We start from the raw sequence: 25115 nt of genomic DNA, 5'->3' as shown, positions 1-25115 counted from the left end.
TTTTAGGCGTTCCCGCTGGCCATACAGAAGGCCAGGCTTGCGACAACCGAGGATCCCAGGCACTTGTGGGGAAGCTTCAGGGTTTAATGACGCGAATCCGGGGCGGAGTCTAGCCCTAATCCTAGTCCTGGTTCTGACGCGGCAACCGGTGAATGGTAGCCAATAATAGCTAATACAGACCGAGTAGCCGAGCATCTCTCATACATATCCCCTAACTCCACAATATCTACACCACGATAGGGGCTATTGCTGATCAGGCCATTGTCGTCATCTATGTGAGTAGTTATTAAGGGTTTACTGTGTCTATTGGCCATTGCGACATCGCAGTGGAGAGCGACGACATCGGAAACTTTACACTATCTACTTCCTTATATAATTATGGCATCTCAAATCTATTCGCAAGTAGATCTCACTCTATTTTTACCTCATAGCCCCCTTAACCCAATGAGTCGCCAAGCCTTCAACGGCAAAACACGACCTTAGGTATACCGTGATTTTTTATCTAAAACAATACGCGCGGGGACCCTACTCGCGACGACATCATGGCACCAGGAAAGAAACCTAACTTTCTTATTGCCCTTGCGGATGACTTGGGATTCTCAGATGTTGGCCCATTCGGTGGTGAGATAAATACACCCAACATCGACAAGCTCGCCAAAGGTGGCATTCGGTTCACCGATTTCCACGCCGCTGCTGCGTGTTCGCCCTCCCGTGCTATGATCATGACTGGCACAGACCACCATATCGCCGGCTTAGGAAACTTGATTGAATGGACCAATATATCTGGTCAGAATGACCCGAACGGGACGATGTCGACCGCCGTCCAGCGTGGGATGCCTGGTTACGAGGGATATCTCAACGAACGAGTTGTGGCTTTGCCTGAACTGCTCCGCGATGCTGGTTACCTCACCCTTATGGCGGGAAAGTGGCATTTGGGCCTAACACCAGAACGGAGTCCGAAAGCAAGGGGTTTCGAGAAGAGCTTTGCCCATCTACCGGCATGCAGCAATCACTATGGATATGAGCCTCAACTCGAAGGCATGGACCAAATACCCGAATTCATGACGATGAGCTTCATCGCTCTTCACAGCGAGGATGGTGAGTACGTCAAGAAACTGCCTGAGGGGTGGTATTCTTCCAATGGATACGGCGATAAGATGGTACAATACCTAAAGGACTGGAAGGAGGGGAAGGATGAGCGACCATTCTTCGCCTACCTGCCATTTACCGCGCCTCACTGGCCCCTGCAAGCACCACAGGAATACATCAAGAAGTACCGCGGTGTGTACGATGATGGCCCTGATGCTCTACGCCAAAAACGACTCCAGCGCCTCAAGGATCTCGGCATGGTCCCGCAAGATGTGGAGCCGCATCCGGTTGTGGCAGAAGAAGTGAAAGAGTGGGGAGACATGAGCGAGGAGGAGCGTGCTAATTCCTGCCGGGCAATGGAGTGCTTCGCTGGAATGGTTGAGTGCATCGACGCCAACGTCGGAAAGGTCGTCGACTATCTAGAGGAAATTGGGGAACTGGATAATACCTTTGTCTGCTTCCTCTCGGACAATGGGGCCGAAGGTGCTGCTTATGAAGCTTACCCGATCGTCCAAAGCACAATGCTACAACACTTGACGAAATATTATAATAACCACATCGATAATCTCGGAAACGGAGATTCGTTTATCTGGTATGGACCAAGATGGGCACAGGCAGCCACTGCACCTAGCAGGTTGTATAAAGCGTACACGACGGAGGGTGGCGTACGCGTTCCATACTTGATGAAGCCGCCTGCGAGCTTCAACGGACAGTATGAGGCTGGCAGCATAACTCATCAATTTGCAACGGTGATGGACCTCGCCCCTACCATTCTCGACATGGCAGGGGTTTCCCACCCTGCTCCCACGTATCGAGGCCGCGAAGTCGTGTCAATGAGAGGAAAGTCCATGGTCCCATACCTACAAAAGAAAGCAGAAACTATTCACGAAAAGGACTTCATCAACGGATGGGAGACGTGTGGACGAGCTGCATGCAGAAAGGGCGACTGGAAGATCGTGTTCATCCCCAAGCCCAAGGGCCCAGAGCGTTGGCAATTATACAATCTTGTGAAGGACCCCGGCGAGGTACATGATCTCGCCGAGCAAGAGCCCGAGAGGTTAAAGGAGTTGATCAAACTATGGGATCAGTACGTTTTGGAGACAGGAGTCATCCCCCTATCTCCAGATCTAGGAAACTGGATGGCCGCCATGGAGGAGCAAATGCCTGAGAACGCATGGATCGAATATGAATACTGGAAAGAAGGAGCTAGAGATGATCCGGCCAAGTTTACAAAGGAAATCCCCAAGTTCCAAAGGCAGGTAAAGGCGATTTGAAGCTACATCTATAAGTACTAAATTCTAGCCATCACACGCTTACCAAATTGATCAACGCAAAGGTCATACGTATAGCAATATTAAGTCTTATAAAATTACACTCTTAAACGTGTATATCGGTTTAATGCTAATTAGCTACAACCCTCTAACTCGCCTGGCCGAAGATAGGCTTGAGTATGATTGTGATTGGAAGGCCCTTCAGGAAATGCTGATTTTTTGCCGGAAAACGTGATCTATAGTTCTTTATGGTTTCCATATTCATTCCCCTGAGCGGGTTCCTTGGAGGAACCACCGGCAGAATATCCGAATCGCCTTCCAGGCTCGCGCCCTCGGGAATATTTTCCTCGGGTATTGGAAATAATCTACTTCTATCTATGTAAGGCTCCTCCACATTGTCTAGCCATTTGTAAACTGACTGGACAAGATCGAAATACGTTATCAAGTCCTTAAAGCTGGGAAATCCGTAGGTCGGGTGACAAACCATCATGCCTTTCCTTTGTTTAGTTGACAATGGGAAACTAGAGAAGTTGAGTGGGTAAGTAATTTATCATAATAATAATTCGAATATCGGCGAGATATAACGTGTCTCAAAACGCACCCCTGTTTTGCTTGTTCTACCACAGCTGAAGGGGGTGTTCTCAAAGACGCCTTCAACAAAGCAACTATTTAAATTATTGCTGAATAATGTATGGAAACAATGAGATTGTAGATCAATACTCCATTTGATTGAGGTACCGTTCAATATATATAAAGCAACATAGCTAGCGATTGGCTTTACCTATGCTGCTCATCATATAAATTTGAAGTAACACGCTGTTACCAACCATATCCTACTCGCAATTGACAAAATCGCTGGCCGGATCAATTGTAGACCTCGTTAACTCGGAAGTACCGAATTGAAACTAAAATTGCTTGCAATATGGCTGATAAAAGACACCGTAGCCACCTTAGGCCTAGATCGCCTTCCAGGACGAGGGCAGGCCCTCGTCCGAGTACGGCTAGACCTCATCCCGTAAGACCTCATACCGCGTACCCAGATGTCTGGATGGCTGACAGCGATCCGTACCACCAAAGCCGGGTTAATATCTTCAGAAAGCGCAGGGACTCGATTGCTTCAAGTTCGCGAAGTCGGCCTGGGACACCAATTAGGCACGACACCGCTAAACCAAGTATGCGTATCGAAAAACATAGGTCCATGTCTACTACTAGCAAACCGCCAATGTCAGACTTTCTAGAGAGAGATTGGCGGAAAAGTACACCGTGGGCAAGAGATAAAGAGGAGCGACTTAGGTCGTCTCTAAGCCCTTCTGTCGATACACCCACATCTTCTGACACATGTATGTCCCCGGTAGAGCTACAAGATGAGCTTGACCGTTATAGTCTACAGAGCCGATATCTTCTTACTAAGAATGAATGGGTGTCTCCCCCTGAACCACGTGGCAGGACCAGACGTATGGACCCCAAGGAATTCAACCAAGAGCGTGTGAAGGCGCTCAAACGCTGGAACACGGTCCAAGGTTTTATGTATGGCATGCATTCGTCGACACTTCGAACCACTGACGCTAAACAGCCCCGAGATGCATATCTTCCCGGCGTTATCTTCAGCGCCCCTCTTCACACGGCAGTAAGTGCGGACGAGTTGCACGTTCCAACTGACGACCCCAACTTAACAGCAACCCCATTCGGTACGTTAAATTCCAAGTTCCGCAAGATGATTGTTTATCGTGTGTTTGGTGAGCACCTTCAATGCTTGCCGATTTATACCCACAATGGCCGAGGACTGGAAGGAAAGGAGTTCCCCAAAGAGTTTGTAAGTATTCGTGATCTAGACGAATCATTCCCGGAGCCGTACGAAGGCCCATACATAGGAGTCTGCGCCCGTCGGTACAATGAATACAAAGGAACATTTATTAAGGGTAAGGCGGTTGTTAAGCTGACCGAATTATACACACATCGATACGAAGCCCCAGCGACTATCGAAGGTAGGGTCGACACCCACAACAACTCCAGAGAAAGGTTGTTTGACTTAGTTAAGTACAAAAGTAGGTAGATCAGTTCGTGATGGTATGTGCTGGCTGATTGAAATAACAATACAAGATTTAGTAGTTTTGAAATAAATTTGCAAGTAATACCCTAACCCTAACCTCAACCCCAACCCTAACCCTGAGATAGCACAGACATGATTAAAGTGGAGAACATTCAGGGGTAACATGACCCAAGGTAACTTTCAGACAGCATCCCGCCACCTTTGGTTCTGTTTCTCGATTGACTGCCAGGTAGGTGTTCATGGTTTCTAATAGCGAGTGTGAAACAGTTCTTTCAAGCTTACCACGAAACAGCAATAGAATTACGTTATGGCTACAACAAAGAATCATTGGTTCTTACCATGGCAGAACAATGCACATTGTTCCATGAGATAAGACAGCAATATTTAAAAAGAAAGATCCCTTTTTCAATAAGATTATAGCTTCTCCTTTAAAACTAGGCATATCTCATCACGATCTATCGATTCATTTAAATCAGGTCACAATGGAGAATCCCGACATCAAAACAGTTAGTCACGATGGCAAGGATATTCTGCTAGAGGTAAGTACTGACAATGCAAGTTGGTCAGCAGCGGTAATGGATGATCTAAAAATCCGCAAGTTTCAAGGACGCCGGTCTCATATCCCACAGCCCCTATCTATCAATGATACCACTGTAGTTGAAGAGTTAGGCTTCCCGTACAAACCTTCAATGAAGCTTTCACAGCCTGGCTTCGACTGGGGACTTGGTTGCTTCGGTAATCTTTCAAAGATAATTGGAACTAGCAAAAATGAGTATGATGATCTGTATTGGTTCGATTTTTTTGAAATCAACACCGCAAAACAACTGTTCGATGGGAGTCAAGTCTGGGATGACGATGACGCTTGGATTCGCTTCGTACGTTCAACCCAAAGGGTCGAAGAGCCGAAAACTGAAGAGCAGCTGATCAAGTTCAACGCGACTCAACCCGAAAGCTCGGATGAAGTCGAACCTGTTCAAGTCCGACCTCGCACTTCGGATGCAGACAGGTTTTTAGCGATGCTTGACAATATGGAATCAGCTCTCGAAGTGGGAAATGAAGCACGGAATATCTCAACTTCGGTGGAATATCCCAGGTGGGTACTCCGGAACTTTAGAGACTGGATCGAAGAAGCTGATTTTATTGAGGCTAACATAAGCGCGCCCAGTGGGTCACGATACTACACCACCTCAGATACTAGGTGATTAGTGATTATTAAATACTGTACACTGTAAAAAAGGTGATGAAATAACATTTCAGAAAGGAGAGTTTATAAAACCTTGGAATTAACGATTCAGTTTGTTCAACTTTATATAGGGAGGCAATAACCGAGATGGTAGATAATTTCTTAGACGACTATTTTGAGTGACTTACATTAAACTAGATTCCCATTGTTAATAGGTAGTTGCTTGCATATCATTTAAATCTATTACTTAATACGGAAATATTGAAATGTGATATCAAATAACTTGGTACCTACTCCTCATGTGAATGGTGTATTTATCCCATGACTAATATTGAATACGTCAAATAGTCTAAAGTCAACATTCATGAGTTTTATAATAAAGGACAATTTTCCATTGAAAATCCAAGTGAATGGAACTACCTGCGTATCCTCTTAACTGTGGTGCTCCATCCGTGGTCATATTAACAGCAATAGTTTGGGATATGAGAACCAGGCCGCTCAGTCAGCAAAGGATGAACGTTGTCAAGTCGAGAACTTAACCGCCTCACACCATCCCATCATACATATTTTCGACTCAGGCATCTATTGATTATCTCCTAGAGGCAAAGGTAAGGGACGGAAGCCTGACAATAGCTCATCCACCCCAGGGACCGAGACGATCTGAAAAGGGGGGTCGTTCTCGGGGTCTTTACCGAGGATAATCCAATCCGGGTTACCCCAATGAAAATAGACTGTCGTCCACTCCTCGTCCTCGTCCTCATCAAATTGGTATTCTTCCGGACAGAGTAGCTTTGCCGAACCAGCTGCGTATAGGGCCAGCCGCATCTGGAGGCTCTCTGGACCCGTGAAACCGGGGTATCGATAATCTTTGCGACCCCAGCTTGTAAATACCCTATGTGTGAATTTCTCGTAGTCCTCTATCGTTCGCTCGATTTGCTTGTAAACCGAGAGAATCTTGCGGGCGGCGGCTGGAGTACAAGCGTACTTCGGAATCCGGTACCTCCTCACATCGACGTATCCTAGCTCCTGGTCGTTGTAATCAAGCTTGAGAGCTGGTCTTGGGATAAGAGACCTGCCAACTGCCTTTGCCGCGTCGGTTATTAAGCTTGCTTCCGAGCAGGCGTAATGTAGCGTTGCGACGGGGAAGATGTCAGGGCCGAGTTCGTTTGCTAGAACATGGTAAAGAATGATTTTTTCAACCTTCTTGAAGATATTGTAAAAATGTGAGGATGATAGAATCATTGCCTGTAGGCCTTTAATGTTTAGGTGGCACATGATCTCCATAACCATCTCGAACGGTAGGGTACCGAAAGCCCCAGAGCTGGGGTTCTCGTGTTTGATATTCTTCGAACAATCCATGATAGTATTGGGTAACAGATCTGCGAATCAAGAACGGCTTGATATTTTTCAGAAGGAAGTAGATCTGTCGTTCCTTATTAAAAAGAGTCTGAAAGTGTGAGATGTAATATTAGGCGGCTGGTGGACTCGGCAAGCTTTCTTGTAAAAGAAAACTATATGCGATAGATGAAACGAAATGGCTCGGTTACTTGTAAAGAGCTATTCGATTATTCCATGAAACAATCGGAAATAATCTATTCTAACGAAAGACAACAAACAAGGTGATTCATGTTTTGACCACGCATTATATAACATTCGGCGAGCCTATCTCCTTTCACTGTGAGGCGCCTTCCTTCACGACAATAATGTGGCTAAGGTTCGAGCGTGCGGCCTTTGATTGGCTGAAAAGCTTATTGACAGGCCATAGCGTTAGTGTGCCTACTTCTTCTGCCGTATGAATATCTATATAAATTAAAGTACTACCTATGCGCACCCTTAGGTTTATACAATTCTGGACTTCGCACCTGAATAACTTTCTTAAAAATTGATCAGCTTACGTGCAATTGAAACTACGATTATACCAAGTAGGTAGGTAACAATTGATTGACTCAGGTTGCACTTTATTCGAAGATACTTTGATTAGGTAAGCTAATCGGGAGGTATCATATCATGGACGACTCCCAGCCCTTACAAACAACATGAACTCAACCACTTTAAGCTAATGTAACTCGCAAAAAAAGGTGATACAAAGTTTTGAAAGTATATTATTCGAATCGCTAAGTGTGGAGTTTTTTTATCAAAGCTAATTACATCATTGTGAAAATAGTGGAAGGAAAGTTATTCGAATGCAAATATAATGGGTTAGGTTGTATGAGTGTTCTAGTAGTGCAGGTGGTGGTGACTAAGTTCCCTGAGTTATTGGATGGTACTTAATGAGTCACCCAATTTAACAAAAGGGGTTAGTTGCTCATCATGTATTCAGGCAGGTACTGATATCTTGGCTGCGACAAACATAATGCATTAAGAATTGGATGAAAACCCTACGTATGATGCAGGGCTTACCGAATTGAAAGTTGAACATCGAAAGTGGATTGAGCCGTGATTCTTCGGTTCGAAATATGTACAGAGCCAACAGAAGCAAGCAGTGTGCGAGAGCTAATAAACCCCTACGAATATATACATAATGCCTCCGATGCTGTGTTGCCGAAACTCCGCACATGAGATTTGAGACGCGCTCGTCGACTTAAGCTGGTCCGAGCTGTAGTCTCGTATATCATGTCGCCCTTCCCCTATACCCGCGTCCTCGCCCTCTGGAACTAGAACTAGGTCCTGCATCTGTAGTAGCGCTACTACTGCCAGGAGCCCCGCCGCCACGATTATTAGTACCGCCTCCTTTCGACTTGTTATTGCGGTTACTCCTTCGTCCGCCACCGTGATCTTTCTTCTTGTCCTTACCCTCTTCACGCGCCGTCCGCCTTGCTTCCTCTTCTTGCATGCGTCGGCTCTCTTGATCCCACCATTCCTGGAAGGCTTGCTCTTGTTGAATCTCCTGTAGACTGCGTTTAGCAACTGCTTCGCGTACAACTTCCTGCTCACGCCGCTGCTCGCCAATGATGTCAGCTAGACCGAGACCCATCTCTTGCTCTGGCTTGGGTGTTCGCTTGATGTAAGACTTCGAATGCGGGGTTAGTTGCTGCGGATTGGACTGGGAAGTAGACGTGGATGCTCGCGTGCCACTATTGGTTCTCTGGCCCGAAAATCTGGTATCTGGGGACGCCGTACGTCGTGGTATTGAATTCTCGGAAGAATCCTCCGGCGCAAGGAGTGCTTTCGGTTTGGGGAGACTCGCTGACGGACCCGCTGGAGAATCAAAAGTATCCGCTAAGGCCGTCTTCGAAGCGAGTGGAGCTTTTTGCCAAGGAGATTCCTTCTTCTCTCCGGCCTTCGTCCATGGTGATTGTTGGGACTGGGACTCTTGTCGAGCTGCTTGTTCTGCTTGCTGTTGTTGTAATTGCCTTTTCCTCTCCTTTTGAGATATCTTTTGCGACGCATTCTTGCTGCCTAGCTCTTTCCTCTCGGCTGCTAAGCCTGCAGAAAGCGCTGATTGAACGGGTCGAGACTCGGCCAGTATCTCACTAAGGTCTAAACGTGATGTTGGGAGTGCTGAAGGTCCCCATGGGTTACCTCCAGGTGGAACACGTTTTATGATAGGGTTGATGTGTGAGTTAGTGGCAGCAAAGTCCGATTGTGATGTAGAAGTCGGGGGAGTCATAACTGGCGAGACAGAGTCTTTAACAACCTTCCCTTTAGAATCTCGCCAAGGGCCAGCAAGTGTAGATAATTGGTCTAAATCGGTTCGTTCGCTGGATTGCAGTGGTTTGGGGCTCGGAGAAATGGGGCTTGTGCCACTACGGGATTCTTCTTCGTCCATAGCAAAGATTAGGTCCGCATGCGAGTCCTTGGGTCGAAGCTCGGGAGTGAAGGGCTCGTTTTGAACCGCCTTTGATTTTCTTCTAGATCGATCTGGCATTGAAGAAGTACCAAATGATTCGTCCAAACTTCCCACACGTGTCTTCAACGAAGACGACAATTTCTTTTCTTCTTCCCTCTGGGAAACCCTGAAAGCCATTTCTCTCACTCGTCTCTGTCTTTCATCATTAATATCATAAGCTAGTTGGGGGTTACGCTCATGGAGTAGTAGATCAGCCCTTCCGCTTCGCGCAAAGGGGCATCTAGCTAGCTGATTGTCCCTGACAACTTCGTCAAGTTCTACTAGAAGATCTTCGTCCAGGTCGTCAAGTAGACTATATGCGTTAGTATGGTAGTTCACCTTTCTAGAAAGTTTGTCATGGCGGGCCTTGGAGATATCATGGCAACTCTAGCAGAAAACCCACGCATACTGAGGCCGGAATCATAAAATCACTTGGTACAATAGTCCACCAGATAGACTTACTGATTTTCAAGCATTGACTCCATTTGGAGGCAGATATATTCCAACCCCTTATCTTTAAACTCGGTCACAGAACATGGACTGATAGCATTAAGCAAATTTGAAATATTTCGAGTAGTGACTAGTAAAGTTAGTCATCACATCTAGGCAGTGTGAACACAACGGCAACTTACCGAAACGACCAATAACCTTCTGGCATATTTGAGACAGACGATCCAGCATGAGCTCGTTCGCAATACTCAGGACATCCATGACTAACTCGGAGAACTCATCGACATTCTCTGCAACTACATCATCGAAGAGCTCTTCGCCAATGTCCGCGTACAAGTGCTGAAGCACGTAATGGAACGACTCTGGATCCATGTGCTTCATATCAATCTTAATACGGTCAGAATCTTTCAGTGCTGCACGACGACTCTCCAACCAGAATCCACGGGAACGGCCGTTGAACAGGCCCTTGAACCATGGGCATCTCTGGCAAAGCATGGCACTATGAATAGGGATCTCGTCACCATCTAATTCCAGCACGGCGTCACCGTCCTCAAAAAAGGCCGGGTCTTCGATAGCTTTCTTGAAGTCCATATTCATAGAGCGTGGTGGTGAGCTCTGGAGTCTGGCAGCGGCCTCCAAAGCGTTCATTCCTAGCTTTGTAGCTATTTTCATAACCTCTGCGCGGATTTGGCGATATCTATATGCAAGGGGTTTTGATTGCCGAGTGAAGTTCCAAGCTGGGATAACCCTATCACGGTATATGTAGACGACAATATTCATCAGGGTGATTAGATCGACGCTGCCAGTAAGCTCCACGACTGTGATGTTATTGCATTCGCTGATGTTAAGGAGGTCCACGGCGTCGTACTTCCCGGTTTCTCTGAATCGCTGTAGCCCAGCTCGAAGTAATGGACTTCTGGCCGACAAAAGCCAAGAGTGTACAGGAATTTCTAGCTCCGGGTAAGCGGCCGCACGAATGACTGTGTCGATATCCTGATGCTGGAAACGCCAATTTTGAAGGTGCGTTTGAAGGTCTTCTTCAAGATCAGTCGATGTTAACACCTCGTATGCAAGTGTATCAACTCGACCCTTTAGCACCTCAGGATCATGGAATTTCCACGTGTCCTTATTCTCTCTTATCTTATGATTCGAGGCCTTGAATCCCAAGAAGGGAAATAGAGGGGCGATGTCTTGCCACAATGTTGGTTCGTCGATCTCGATCTGTTCCCTTGTCACGTCGCAGTCCTTTCGGATCGCGGCATACGCACCGAACGCAGAGCTTCTGACGGCGACAATATCCGTAATATATGGGACTCGCTGAAATTTGAAGTCTTTGCGCTTAGAGTCTGCTGCCGTGGGCGCCTTGGTATCTTTAGCTTTCGTTCGCTTGACGCGCCGCCAAACTGCCCCTGACTGAGTAGAGAGCATGACAGAACCGTTTTCTCCAACGGTGACGGATTTGACAGCATCCTTTCTAGAGCTCCAGATACATTGCGGTGTTGTCACAGCATCCTTGATCTTTGATGGGTTGGTTGTAGATGTAGCGGGCTGGTTGCCATCGGATTTATGGCTGACCATCATTGTGAATAGGTCGCCATTTCCTGTCACTGCCGCTATCGTCTCTCCTCCAGAGGTAATATGATGTATTTCACGACGACCAGAGTCGTAGCGCGAAGATGTAGAAAGCTGCACTGAGCGTTGGAGCGGCGAGCTTGTAAAAGGGTCGTACGTAGGGAATTTAATCATGTTGTAGCCGTAGCTTGTGAAGACGCAGACAGTGTGATCCTCAAATAGGCAAGATGTCGCTTTCTCGATAGCCGACACTGTGACAATGGAAGAATGATTAGATAGAAGAGTTGCGGCAACCTTCCTGGGTATAGTCTGAACCTCGAGAGACCTTGAATCCGCATCCATTAAGGCGAGTTGACCTACATTTTTACCCCAACAGAATAATGAAGAGCCTGTATGTGCCACCGAGTGGATGGCAGAAGCTGCAGCTCCAAGTATGAATTCCTTCTTCAACGGGCCAAATACCTGTCGAGGAATCGAACTCATGGGTTCCTCGTCAGGTTTTGTAGGAGGGGGCAAGGCAAACCCGAGTTGTGAATACGTATTCAAACCCCAGGTCCAAAGTTCGCCTGTACTAGTTACGGCCATCGAGTGATTCTGCCCAAGAGATATTTGGACAACCTTCCTATCAGACAAACCGCCTTGAACAGGCATAAAATTGAACCTGGTATTCTCATCACCGAGACCCAAACGACCTCCACGTCCAATACCACAGACGTATAAGTTAGACATGGGGTCGGTGGTAAGAACAGCGCTATGCAGCTTGGAAAGTACGACATCTTGGATTATTAAGGCGCGGTTTTGGATTAACGAGGGGACCTCTGACATATCACGAGACATAGAATCATCCGTATTGAATCGACGCTTCCTCTCCTCAAGATATTGATCGTAGAAATGCTGAATCAAATGATCAGGTCGCTTTAGATAGATGCGCTCGGGGAACTGTCGGTCATCTTCATCACCAAGGCCGAGGGTAAGATTATTATTGCTTCCAAATGTGAACACTTCTTCGCCAAGGCCAGGATATCTACTGTGGTGTCTGGGAACTATGTTAGCGAGATATTACTTGGGTCTGGCCAGCTCGCATCTAACCTGGCGTCGTCATTACTTGAACCCTCGTCTGTGTCTGACTCATCCTCTTCCAAACTTGCACGATCCTCCGAGGCTTTGAGAGTACGTAGTGCGATGGTCGCATTGTAAACATCAAAGGGGCTATTTCCTTCGTGGTCCTTCGTCTTTATCAACTGGGCTACCCTAGTCACAGTAGCACCGCCGAGAGAGCCTGTCAAGTCCTTACGCTCCTTCTCTAGGAGTAGTCGCGCGATAGAAATATTTCCATTATAGAGTGCCCTATGCAAAGCATTCCAGCCGCTCTCATAATCTTGGACATATATATCGATCGCAGGATGGTCGAGAAGGGCCTCAACGAAAGAGGCGGCGTCCGAGGAGGTAGATGATGCAGCCCGGAGAAGAATAGTCAGCCCCGCATGGTCACGGCTATTAATCTCACTCTTTCCAAGGCTGTTGCCGGCAGTCTTGGGTGCGCCAACGCCAGCACCGAAACCAGAGGCCTTACGAGATTTAGTGGCTCGTGGAGAACTCCCGAATGCGCCGGGACTGCCTACTGTCGTAGCTGGACCCTTGGATGGATTCTGGGAATAGCTGACCGGGGCCAGCAGCCGACGAAATTTGTCGACGTCATTTTCCCAGTAATATTTCCAAAGTAGATGACTCATGTGTGTATGATATGGCGTCGTTCAAAGCACTTCAAACTGCACCTCGCTGTGAGTCTCGGGGGATCACGGCCTGTTTAAAGGTGCTATTGGAAGCGCTTCGACTTGACAAGGTCTGGGAAATGATCCCGATGCGTTTGTTGCACAGTTGAGGGCTCGCGATTACGGTAATATATGCGATAGTTATATCTTTAAGGGGAATCGTCACGAAACGCTACGGAAAAGTCGGTCGGGGATTGCTTTCGCTTCGACTGATCTACGACGTCGCCAAGACGCGTTTTGGATGGATAATACGTAGATAGAAGATGGATAATACACGTCGCAATTGGCGAGTTGGATTGGTTCGATTGTGGATATGGTACCGAGGGGTCGGCGGTCTGTCGAGATGCTGAAATTGTCGGGATGGGTCGCTTACGAGTTTCAGTTGGATTATAATTCGTCGAAAGTGGTCGGGTATTCGTCTACGTGGGTTGTGTCCAGAATGAATGTAAGTTCTACTGGAAGAATAGGTGCGTTTCAAGGTTACTAGAAGTTGTCATAGACGGTAGTTGAATAGAGAAGATAGCTGCCACCTGGAGTTTGTGCGTCCCTTAGCCCCGCGACGCTAAGTTAAAGCCGGTTCATCGGAGTGGCCTATCTCGACCAATCATATCTAATCCCGAAAGGGCATGGCAAATCCTCAGGGCATCGCAGTTGCTGCATGTGCTATGATGCAATCAGGTTTATAGAAGATTCAAATAGTCCTGTATATAGATACATTTCGAGTTAGATATTAATAGGAAAAAGTGTATACCTTTCATATAATTTAACATACCCCTAATTCAATCACTTAGAGTACCTAGGTATAGGTAGAAACATCATACGTAGCTGCACAGTATATACATAGTACAAGCCACCGTTCGCGCTTCTGCAAGACATTCCGTGCTATGAAGTTACCATGCGTGCCCCCACGAGGTTCCCCAGTTTGGTAGTTTGCATCCCTAATCCTCGTTGCATTAGGTATAATAAGCATTCAACAATAAGCAAGAGCTGCCTAGCGGTCAGGCTCAGCTGGGCTGTTAGGGCTGCGAATAGGAATTTACGCCGAGGGATCAGCATACTTTGGGTACTCGCCGTGGATAATGCTTCTCAGCAATACTTAACTTAGTACTCGTATCTACCCAGCTCCTGCGTACGGTAAACCCACTGAGGCCCTTAGCAAGGTAATGAAAGATATAAAACCAGCACGAATTAGGTACTCCGGTAATTTACTAAATTAATATCGTGGTTTATAATGAGTTATGAAATAACTTTTAAAAGCAACACTAGTAAGTAATTGGTTCTTTTCCATACTAGGTCGATGTAAGCAGGTACACCCGAGGTTTAAGTTCGCTTTTCCTTGCTAGAATCAGATGTACTTATCTCCAACCCCTAGGTAGATCTCATGTCTTGTACTTTTCGCCACGTTTTTAAAGTTACATCGCAAGAGCTTTGAAGGTCTAACAGTAGAATACAGCTAAACTAGAGGTCACCTAACTAACAAATTATATTCCCTTAATACCTGATAGTTCTAAAAATAAGATGTCCTGCATCTCATACATGTAGATGAATTATAAAGAAACATCTATAAACGTTAATTCTCTAAAGAGCTTAGTAGGTGCATGTACGTAATTCTAATGGGTAAGGATTACCTGAATTGGTTAACAATGGCCTGTGCACCTCGGGTTGCGTTTTGCGTGTTGTGGAGCTTCTGGAACATGCCTAGATAACTCCGATCCGGCGGGCAGTTCGTGGGGCACGAGAACGCTAGCGTGATTCCCTATGTATGCGCCTCCGTCGCAAATTATAATTCGGTAATTCGAACTTCTTTTTCAAAATCTAGTATCCGGTAGTAACCGCAGGTATGTAGTCGCCGAACATTTGAACATTTCATTCTACCTTCAATTGAGATCTGACAAAGGGCTCTACCCCCATCTTGTGTAGGTCAAAAGTCGCCCAAGATGTCGCAGGACAAGCCATTACCATTCGTGTACACCTTCGCCGCAGGTCAGTCGCTCCGTAGCTCTCTGTCGCGATGACGACCGTCAAGTATGGACTAACAGCCTATCTTAGGTGCCGTTGCTGGCATCTCGGAGGTAAGCGATGATCCCAAACCCTCTGCTCAGGGGGTATATACTAATGATACATTTCTATTAGATTTTGACCATGTACAACACCCCGCTTCGGTCTGTCGCGTGCGCATAGTTGACATAGCCTAGGTATCCTCTCGATGTGGTGAAAACCCGAGTGTAAGCTGCGAAACAGTCCGACCTTGAGTGTAGTAGACTCAGCTTACGGTGTGGCAGACAACTACAGACGGGCAAGGGAACTGGCGCAGATTCTTACAATGGTATGCTGGACTGCTTCCAGAAGATAGTTCGAAATGAAGGGTATGATATCCTCCTAGAATAGGGAACCTCCGGCTTATCCAAAAGCATAGGTTCTCGAGATTATACAGAGGTATCACCGCCCCCATTTTGATGGAAGCTCCAAAGCGTGCCACCAAGTTCGCCGCCAACGATGAGTGGGGCAAGTTCTATCGCAAAGCCTTCGGCGCCGAGAAGATGAACCAGTCGCTTTCCATCTTAACTGGTGCGTCTGCTGGAGCTACTGAATCCTTTGTCGTTGTGCCTTTCGAATTGGTCAAGATTCGGCTACAGGACAAGGCATCAGCCGGCAAATACAACGGCATGATTGATGTCGTTGCCAAGACTATCAAGAATGAAGGTATTCTAGCCATGTACAATGGTCTCGAAAGTACTATGTGGAGGCACATACTCTGGAATGCCGGTTACTTCGGCTGTATTTTCCAGGTTAAGGAGCTCCTACCGAAAGCCGAATCCAAGCAAGGCGAGATTCTCAACGGCCTCATCTCGGGCTCCGTTGGCGGAACTGTCGGTACGATCATTAACACACCAATGGATGTGGTCAAGTCGCGCATCCAAAACAGCCCCAAGATCGCCGGGACAGTGCCCAAGTACAACTGGGCTTGGCCTGCTTGCGCGACCGTGATGAAGGAAGAAGGCTTCGGTGCTCTATACAAGGGTTTCTTGCCCAAGGTCCTAAGACTTGGACCTGGTGGAGGTATCCTCCTAGTCGTGTTCACAGGCATGATGGTAAGATTTCAGAATATTTCCATTCCCTAACTTTTCGGTACACTAGTCGCTAACTCGATCTACGTAAAGGATTTCTTCCGATCGATGAAGGGAATATAGGCCTCTTCGTCTTAGTTTTGGATTCATACGATGCCTCCTATCTGTTTAGCGACTTGTACATTGCCTACGATAGATACGCTATAGCGAACAGATACTAGGCATGCGCCTTCCTCGATGTTATGATTTATGCCCCTATACTACCCCCAGGTCGTCGCCACATTGATACTGTATCTACACTAGAAGGCCGCTCCTACCTACTTTATGGAAACTGAGCGCTGTGAATATAATATCAAGAACTTCAAATTAGTATCGATGTCATCTCTCATCAATCACGATATGTACATGGTAGGTCTGGGGCTGTTATTCTACGGAATATTCTATGGCTTCCCCTGTCATAGACATCCCTAGACCGTCAACTCATATTCTCACTACAATAGGAAATCTTCATCGTCGTCCCCATGACACCTTGCCGCTTTAATTCTAATAAGCTGAGTCTTCTACTAACCTATCTACCATTCTCATCTCTTTAGCACTCTTCAGTATAATTCCCGGTAACTCCTGGAAGTCAATCCCCACATTTCTGGTACGTTGTTTCCTAATTTATCATATCTCTAACCCATCACCAAGCCTTCCACTATCACCTTCGATTCCCTGATTCTTACCCAGGTATGTTATTTATCACGACTTCCTTGATCCAAATCGCATCCTCACGTTAAATATTTACTCCTTCAGCCCTCCCATGCAATCTCTTCTTCCCTTCTACAACCAACACACCCTATGAATTCAAAGGCCCCTTTCTAAATCTCGAGATTTAAGCTATCGTCAACTATTTGTTACCTGGTCACATGGGCGTTTGGTCGTTTACTTCAATCTTTACGTCTAACATAACCTACCCATCTACCCCCTTCTGAATTACTACTCACGCAGCTATTCAATCATCTTATTACGACTTCAGTTAACTGAAGGTCAGCTCACAGACCTTCATGACTGCAAATCACAACATTTAATCTACTTCAGGCTCATAATCCACAGCTTTATGAGTGATCTATGCCGAAACCCCTTTCATCATTCCTCAATTCTCATATTTCTCCCCTGAGCTGTTACCTTAACTAGCTCTTTACCTCTTGAGAGGCATTCCCGTTCTCGATGCCATAGTTGGCAGGTCCTTCCCTAAAACTACTATCCACGATACCTTTACTAATCCTTCTCCTTAGTTCATCCTCCTCTCAACCTATCTTACAATCCAACACCCTTCACTTCAATATCCCGCATTAACTAGAACACGAATTTACCAATATTCTAAATCTTGATATTTAAGAGCCTTCCACACAATCATACTACGATCTTGACCCAACTTTAATATTACACCTTCCCTCTACTTCACTTACTTTATCACTTACTCCTTCATGGTAACTTCTCTACGAATTGCCTGTGTGTCTAACTAACATAGACCTGTGGAAATCGTTCGGCTTAGTCGACTGCTCCCTTCAATATTTCCTGACTTGTTACCAACTCACCGGGAAGCACAGCCAAAATGCCTCCTTCAGACAGCGGCAGCGACACTGACATCACCGAAGACAACTTCGGTGTTGTCGATATGATCGAGGAATTGACCGAAGTCATCCATGAGCAGGTGACGGAAAGACCTACTATCAATGCAGACGAGGAACGTGGCAATCACAATGATAATTTCCGGGAATTCAGTAAGTTAGTGTTTCATTATGTGATAAAGCAGAGGCTAATACTTCTTAGATGATGTATCGCCTGATATTCCAAGACTCATGGATGGTATGTTGACCCTCACCAAGTACAACGAGCAGACAGAGGGTCGTAATTACAACATCCTCAAAGAGAAGTATGAGGATCAGCTGAAAGTCATCAAGGCTTACGGAAGGGAAATTCAAGAGAAGGTCAAGATGATTAGATCTCTGAAATGGAACACCACTCATGAGAGGAAGAAAGTGGAGAGAGAGTGCCAAGAATTACGAGACCGACTTAAGGGAATCAGTGAACCTCCTGAGGTAAATATTCTTCAACTCATATATTGATCACGATTGGCTAACATTCATCTATAGCCGTGGAGCCATAAGCTCAGGGTGTTCCTTCGCGGCGAGGGAGGGTACTACAACGCAATCTGGCGTGACAGTTGCAAACAGGAGAATATGTCACAGAAGATGAACGTCCTGCATCCCGACTTGATTCTTGAACGGCAAGAAGTCCCCGAGGAGACACTTCTGCTCCGCCGCCAACGAGCACAAAGCAAGTACAGTAGAGCCCCGGGAGATTATTTGTTCGATCGTCGATTCTTGACTATCGTAATGCCGGATATCTTCTTCAGTATACAGCCCGTTTCTCGCCGTATGCTGGAACAGCCAACTTTTCCCTTCGAGCAACTCCCCGCCGAGATCCAGGTGAAGATCTTTGCACGTGTGTTTGTCAAAAATGGTCTTGTCCACTGCTTGTCGCGGCTAGACCCCTGGAACCCACCCCTCCCAGAAGACTTCCCTATGGAAGACGTTGACGGCCAGGGCCAGTTGCCAACTGGCTTTCATTATGGGTCGAAACCCTGCCAGATCGCCCTGGCAAGAAAGCCGAACGAAGTATTAGACCCATTACTGGTCAGTAAACGTTGGTTCTTTATCGGGGTCCACGCGTTCTACGGAGCCAACACGTTCGCGTTTAGTTCACTTGGTGAATGGCACCGATTCTGCAACGGAATCGGCATGGAACGAGTTGAGAGACTCACGAACGTCGAATTGATGTGGCATGGTTCTAAAATGCGCCGTCATGAAACGCGAATCTCTCGTCGTTCGGTTGGGTTGTCTTGGTTCCTCAAGACGAAACGTCTTCGAACCCTCGTGGTCCACATCCAGGAGTCAGCAAATAATAGGATGAGGCGCAAGTACGAAGTCCGGGGGAAGGGGAATAATCCCGATGATCTAGCGCAATTGCTTGTTCAAGATGATGAAGAGCAGCTATTTGTTCGCGATGATGATGAAGAGCAACTTTTCGTCAACGATGATGATGATGATATCGATGACCATGTCGAGACTTGCCGCCCTTCGGATGTACCATTCGACCCAATTGCTGCGCTAATGGAGCAAACCGAGAAGCAAGCCAACAAGCGCAAACTCCGATCAATGCGAACAGTCCAGGGAATGGATTATATCTATCAGCTCCGCGGCATGAACTGGATTCGCTTCAAAGAGCGTGATGGCCCTGGGCACCGACAGTCCATTCTAGACCCGTCATTCCTCGAAGACATAGAAAGGGCCGTAACTCGACCGAAGCGCCGAAACGTAGCACTTATGAGCGAACTCCAGAACCTATCCGCGTTGACAGGTCTCCAAGATTGGATTCCGTCCGAAAAAGATATGCAGATTATCCAAGCCTTCTACGACGAGTCACCAGATGTAGATTGGGCTAATGGTTATGGGGACTCTGACGATGAAGATGATATTGAAGCTGAGTCCGAAAGTGAGGCGGAGGAGGCCGAGAGTGATGACAACAATGACGTCGAACAACCATTAGTAGATAACGAAGACGAAGTGGTGCCTCCTGAGCCCGCTGGTGCTCCTATTACGCCACCTGCCACTCCCGCACAACAACTTGGAGAGAATCTACAGGGGCGTGACGGCGAAGCTAGCAAAGACGCTAGCGATGATGACGATAGATCGAGCGGCCTATTTGTGAGCTCGCGTTCCAACTCAACCATCGACCCCTTTGAGAGGATGGAAGTAGATGAAAACGTTTCTCTGGGAGACGCAGACGTAAACATGCGAGAGAATGTGGAAGAAAATCGACAACTACCAACTCCCAGTTCCAGTAGCGCGGGCCCATCAGGCCCTACCATCCCCGACCCTATGGGCGAGGACGATGGCGAGTCACTATTCGTCCGGACCCCCTCGCCGCACGCAGCAACCAAGATTGACTTGACTGGTGGTCAATCCAAAGATCAACCCATTGACCTCACGATGCTAGAGGATAGCGAGAGGAACAGCGATAGCGATGCCTCGGAAAATTGGGATTACGATTCAGACGCTGACAGATACATAAAGCAGGAGACGCCGCCTCCTGACAGTGATGACGAACCTCCCGCTCAAGCTTCAATTCCTCCCCGCCGGCCTCCGCCTAAGCGACGAAATAAGAAGAATACCGTCAACGACGGATCGGCACCGAAGCGCCGAAAGCTGAACAAGCCAGCCAAGGCTAAACGTTGATACTGCATAACGCGTTCTGGCTGCTGAGAAGGTGTCAACCTTAAACCAGGGCGACTATGAAGATGCACAGATGGCCATCATATGGCCAAAGATAAAGTATTCAGCATGTTCCTCAATCTATGCCATTGAGCTGGAAATTCGCAAAAGTTGAGGCATCATGCTCTTTCTATCGGTCGCATTTCAACACATTGGCTCTCTACAAACAAGAATAATATGGCATATCGATTGATCGAGATTTTTGAGTTGCTAGGATTTCGCTCAAACAACCGCTAGAACATCTAGAAGCATGAGACCCATGATATTATGAGAATGAAGAAAACCGGAAAAAAGACGGAATTAGTTTTAGGGAGTTTCAGGTTTGACAAGAGTTGGCGACGGACATGGCTCAGGAGTTTACCAAAGATTTTGCTATTTTAGCTTAGGAAAAGGGGGGTTCAATTAATGCGGCTGCTTTTTACATGCATGCAAGATATCATTTAGAATTAGCTTACGCAGAACATATTCCATGAATTCTCACAACACTGTCTCGTAGTTTCCGTGATATGCTAACGTGGTATCAAGCTCTAATCAAACACGACCTTACGTCCCTGAAATTCAACCTTCTGCTCCTTAACTTTCTTAGCCGCCGCCCAACTAGGATGTAAAGGCCCCGTATCATCTCTCTTCGGAGGAACCTTCGGTTTCGGCTTATCCTCCACAGGCCGCCTTTCCTCGGCTCGTCTATTTCCACCTCCGCTTCGGCCTCCGTCTCCGCCTTCACCCTGCATCTGCCTTAAGCGCTCGGGATGGACGTTCTTATTCTCGAACGGGTTACGAATGCCCTTCTTCCAGGGTTTATTCGACCCCTCATCATCGCCCACAGCGCCCCTCCTCATATCCCAGCCCTGATCCCGCCCCTTGTCCTGCTGCTTCTGCAAGTGTTTCGCCTTCTCCTTGTACTTCTTCTCCCAGATGGCCTGGCGCGCCCGCTGACCTCGCCGGTTCTTCCGCGCCGGCGGGCCGACGTCGATATCAGAGGCTTCAGACTCGGAGCCCGATATATAGCCGCCCATCAGCGAGGGCAGGAACGCGGAGCCGCCAACTGACACAGGGCCGGGTCTCGCGGTTTTGGATTTCTTGGACGGGGGGGGAGAGGCGGTTGCAGAGCTTTCGCTGTCTGAAACGTCGGGATGTTCGTCTTCGTCTTCGTCTTCCGATAAAGAGTCGGCTGATGAGATAGATATATCATCTGCGGTCGTTGTTTTTCGAACCAATCGTGTCTTGCTATCTGCCGCAACTTCACCTTCATCTGCGCCGTCGTCGTCCGACTCGTGCTCGTCGCTAGAGGAACCCGCCACAAAAGCGTCGTACCGCGACCACACCCGTTCTTCCTCATCGCTGCCCGAGAAGCCCTCAAACGGTTCCTCGTGCTCCCCTTCGTTCTCCTCGTCACCGCTAAGCTCTTGTTCTTCGTCCGGTACGGCGTCTCGTTTCCTCTTCAAGAGCACCGGCTCAGGCTCCTCTTCTCCAGATTCGGACTCCTCTTCGTCCTCTTTCTCATTTTCCTCACGACCAACTGCCCTCACATCATCATCATCCCTCTCATCAGCCTGCTCCTCCTTCTCCTTCCTCCCCTCCTTTTTAACTTTCTTATCTTTTCCACCCTTCTTCATCTTATCCGGCATCAGCACCCTCAGCGCCATGCACGTGCCCATAACAGCCTCCTCAATCACATCGCGGATCTGCTTGCGATTGCACAGCGCGCTCGTCACGTTATGCAGCGCCGCCTTCTCCTCCTCGGACAGGCCGTCGGGCTTCGGCACGGGCTTTACTAGGTCGGAGGGCAGTCGGGGGGACTCGGCCACGCCCTTGATCTTCAGCAGCGACGAGCACAGGTGCGCGTGTGCGGCTTGTTGGAGGTCGAGGCTCTGCGGATTGCCTCGCGTTAGCTTTTCCCCGCATTCCTTCCCTAGTATATATGTAGGGTAAGCAGTTGTTAATGCGCACCTTCAGCACGGCGACCTCCCTCTCCAGCCTCGCCGCCTTGTCGGGGGCGCCCTGGGCCTGGGCTTCGCGGATGCGCTTGCTCAGGCGCTGGCGCTCGAAGCCCTTGGCCGTCTTCATCCCCCGCGCGAGCTCCTTGTGCCATTGCGTCAGCTTCTCCGGGAGGCTCGGTTCGTAGCTCCGTTTCCGTTTCGGCATGCTGGGCGGTCTGTGGTTATCGCGCTTAGTTTGCACTGGGGAAGTCGACCAATCTACGGAATCGAACTTTTGATGTCAAAAGAAATTTTTGGAGAATGATGGTTACTGTGGTATATCGTTATATACGCTATGAGTGGGGGAGGTTTCTATGCAAGTACTCGCTGATATGCGCATATCCGTCCATCAACCATCCTAGTTTAGTCATCATACAACCAATCTCCAATGCGCCTTCGATGTCTGGAGGCACTTTATAGAAGTGCTGGCGTCATCACTCAAGTACGCGAATCATCTAGGTTTTCAGTCGGAAAAAATAAGGATATAATGCTTATGAATGTTAGTGCAGCTAAACTTATATGATTGTTCTAGGCTACGTTAGTGTCACGATACCTGCTACTCTTGGAGAAATAATTCCTTTATCCACGAAAATGCAAGTCCTAGAGGGATCAGAGAGAAAGTAGCTTATAGTTAACCCGAGATGTTACAATTACGCCTATAAAAGGCTAGCAGTAACGTTCAGTGATCCGGTCTCCGAATATCGCGAACCTCGGCTCCACTGAGGGGCATGTTACTAAAATGGTGTCTAGCTGATGCAATCATAGGTACTAAGTAGCATTCATTGGATGGTAGTATAAGGTAGCCGGTTTGATTACATTATGACTTACCCAAGCAACTTTGTCATCCAGGATTGAAATTGTTATCTACTACCTAACTCGGAAGGCAAGGACGGCACCATAACTCCTTGACTCATTCTGTTAGTTGAGTGCGACATTAGTTACACGCCTACATCAGTTATATATATAAACCTAGGTGCGGTTGGACCTGTTCAGTCTTATTGATGATATAGTCCTATAGTCATATATTAGAATCACTAAGATAATTGAAATGGCGACCTCGCAAACGACACTAGCTGCGCTTGGCGCGGACAACCTCTTTAACGTCAAGGGATTGGTTGCTGTCGTCACAGGTGGTGGTACAGGTGAATATAACTATACACATTACAAAGTTTATTCCTTACCTTTACTAACATTATAACGAACCATAGGAATTGGGCTCATGATAGCCAGAGCACTTGCGGCTAATGGCGCCTCTAAAGTGTACATCCTAGGCAGACGACTGGAAGTCTTGCAGAAAGCCGCAGCTGAAGTTGGTCCCAATGTGATCCCCATAAAAGCAGATGTGACATCCAAGGAGTCCCTGCAATCAGCAGTCGACCAAGTCAAGCAGGACGCCGGCTTCGTCAACCTGTTAGTCTGCAACTCAGGCATTGGCGGGCCGTACGGCATTCGACCCAAAAAGGAGACCACGCTCGACGAGTTCGTCGAGGCCAACCTGTCTGTGCCTATCGAGGATTACACCAGCACTTTCAACGTCAACACGAGCGCTGTGTGGTACACGACCATGTTGTTCCTGAAACTACTCGATGCCGGCAACAAGCAAGGCAACGTAGAGCAGATGAGCCATGTAATTGTTACCAGCAGTATCGCCGGTCTCAACAAGCTAAATACCGGCGGCTTTGCGTATGGCCAGAGCAAGGCTGCTTGCCTACATCTTGCCAAGCACCTAAGTGTGGTGCTGCCGCAGTGGAATATTAGAGCTAATGCCATATGTCCCGGTCGTAAGTAACCTTACTCATCACACTTGAGATTCTTTCTATCGCATGGGTTTGAGGATGAATGACATGATGTTTGGTGTGGCCGATGTGCTAATTCATAGATAGTCTACCCAAGTGAGATGTCCGCTCCACTTCTCGCGAGAGGAGCAGGTCTTGGGAAGGATCAGATACCGCTGGAGCGCGTTGGAGACGAGAAGGATCTAGGAGGCACTATCCTCTACTTGGCCTCTAGAGCAGGTGCCTATAATAATGGCACCGTCATCGTGACTGACGGAGGAAGATTGACGACGTTCCCTTCGACGTTTTAGTTGTGCTAGAACATGGCGGCTATGATGCGGCTGAGCATGGTGGCGAAATATTCGACCAATAGCCTACCTAAGCATTCGCTTCGAGATACAGATATAGTTCCGAACCATCTAAAGTAGGAACAATGTCCTTTCGGGTAACGTTGAATTAAATCTTAGATGTCGGCACCTCAGCGGGCATGGTAGTGAAATTAGTCCGGTGGCCCGAGCCGAAGACCGTAGTCACATGAAGCAATACCCGAGGTCAGTCGTCTACTAAGATTAGCTAGGTGCCCAATTGCGGGTTTGAGTGGATTATGCAACCATAGGCCGTTCATTAGACCCATGACTTCTATAAAATAGGCTGTTATTGTTGTCGATACTCCATCCAGACTTCATAAAAGGCGCCTCCTGCTACATGTAGCTCCCGTGGTATAAAATGTGATGGTACGTTATCCTTGTAGCTAGTGT

General features: G+C 47.5%; 9 protein-coding genes across 9 annotated transcripts; 6 read left to right on the top strand and 3 right to left on the bottom strand.

The window, feature by feature from the left end:
- Nucleotides 1-8: 8 nt before the first annotated feature.
- On the top strand, nucleotides 9-2506 carry F4807DRAFT_442879 (alkaline phosphatase-like protein). The gene has a single exon (XM_047999507.1). It carries the CDS (start codon nucleotides 543-545, stop codon nucleotides 2361-2363), a length of 1821 nt encoding a protein of 606 aa, XP_047850035.1. The 5' UTR covers nucleotides 9-542; the 3' UTR covers nucleotides 2364-2506.
- Nucleotides 2507-3282: 776 nt separating this feature from the next.
- Nucleotides 3283-4413, top strand: F4807DRAFT_464601 (uncharacterized protein; the record flags this gene model as incomplete). The annotated part of the gene is made up of 1 exon (XM_048002151.1): nucleotides 3283-4413. One exon carries the CDS (start codon nucleotides 3283-3285, stop codon nucleotides 4411-4413), a length of 1131 nt encoding a protein of 376 aa, XP_047850034.1.
- A 479-nt stretch (nucleotides 4414-4892) lies between these two features.
- F4807DRAFT_464600 (uncharacterized protein) lies at nucleotides 4893-5612 on the top strand (the record flags this gene model as incomplete). Its single annotated transcript, XM_048002150.1, has 2 exons — nucleotides 4893-4949; nucleotides 5010-5612. 2 exons carry the CDS (start codon nucleotides 4893-4895, stop codon nucleotides 5610-5612), a joined length of 660 nt encoding a protein of 219 aa, XP_047850033.1.
- A 349-nt stretch (nucleotides 5613-5961) lies between these two features.
- On the bottom strand, nucleotides 5962-7043 carry F4807DRAFT_442878 (uncharacterized protein). The gene has a single exon (XM_047999506.1). It carries the CDS (start codon nucleotides 6950-6952, stop codon nucleotides 6176-6178), a length of 777 nt encoding a protein of 258 aa, XP_047850032.1. The 5' UTR covers nucleotides 6953-7043; the 3' UTR covers nucleotides 5962-6175.
- Nucleotides 7044-7997: 954 nt separating this feature from the next.
- Nucleotides 7998-13740, bottom strand: F4807DRAFT_442874 (uncharacterized protein). Its single transcript, XM_047999505.1, has 4 exons — nucleotides 12534-13740; nucleotides 10055-12480; nucleotides 9885-10002; nucleotides 7998-9735 (listed from the first exon to the last, which is right to left on the bottom strand). The coding sequence occupies exons 1-4, from the start codon at nucleotides 13175-13177 to the stop codon at nucleotides 8205-8207; spliced, it is 4719 nt and encodes a 1572-aa protein (XP_047850031.1). The 5' UTR covers nucleotides 13178-13740; the 3' UTR covers nucleotides 7998-8204.
- A 1413-nt stretch (nucleotides 13741-15153) lies between these two features.
- On the top strand, nucleotides 15154-16407 carry F4807DRAFT_464597 (mitochondrial 2-oxodicarboxylate carrier 1; the record flags this gene model as incomplete). The annotated part of the gene is made up of 6 exons (XM_048002149.1): nucleotides 15154-15199; nucleotides 15266-15288; nucleotides 15350-15387; nucleotides 15499-15582; nucleotides 15633-16308; nucleotides 16378-16407. 6 exons carry the CDS (start codon nucleotides 15154-15156, stop codon nucleotides 16405-16407), a joined length of 897 nt encoding a protein of 298 aa, XP_047850030.1.
- Nucleotides 16408-17662: 1255 nt separating this feature from the next.
- Nucleotides 17663-20849, top strand: F4807DRAFT_280728 (uncharacterized protein). Its single transcript, XM_047994685.1, has 3 exons — nucleotides 17663-18050; nucleotides 18100-18368; nucleotides 18423-20849. Exons 1-3 carry the CDS (start codon nucleotides 17882-17884, stop codon nucleotides 20565-20567), a joined length of 2583 nt encoding a protein of 860 aa, XP_047850029.1. The 5' UTR covers nucleotides 17663-17881; the 3' UTR covers nucleotides 20568-20849.
- On the bottom strand, nucleotides 20849-23344 carry F4807DRAFT_280696 (Bud-site selection protein). The gene is made up of 2 exons (XM_047994684.1): nucleotides 22554-23344; nucleotides 20849-22474 (listed from the first exon to the last, which is right to left on the bottom strand). Exons 1-2 carry the CDS (start codon nucleotides 22746-22748, stop codon nucleotides 21131-21133), a joined length of 1539 nt encoding a protein of 512 aa, XP_047850028.1. The 5' UTR covers nucleotides 22749-23344; the 3' UTR covers nucleotides 20849-21130.
- A 1-nt stretch (nucleotide 23345) lies between these two features.
- Nucleotides 23346-25045, top strand: F4807DRAFT_280689 (NAD(P)-binding protein). The gene is made up of 3 exons (XM_047994683.1): nucleotides 23346-23724; nucleotides 23791-24363; nucleotides 24466-25045. The coding sequence occupies exons 1-3, from the start codon at nucleotides 23631-23633 to the stop codon at nucleotides 24666-24668; spliced, it is 870 nt and encodes a 289-aa protein (XP_047850027.1). The 5' UTR covers nucleotides 23346-23630; the 3' UTR covers nucleotides 24669-25045.
- The last annotated feature ends 70 nt before the right edge of the window (nucleotides 25046-25115 follow it).

This window comes from Annulohypoxylon truncatum, assembly GCF_022578515.1.
Source record: "Annulohypoxylon truncatum strain CBS 140777 unplaced genomic scaffold F4807scaffold_42, whole genome shotgun sequence".
In the NCBI taxonomy this organism is placed as follows: domain Eukaryota; kingdom Fungi; phylum Ascomycota; class Sordariomycetes; order Xylariales; family Hypoxylaceae; genus Annulohypoxylon; species Annulohypoxylon truncatum.
This window is presented reverse-complemented; position numbering and strand designations above follow the sequence as displayed.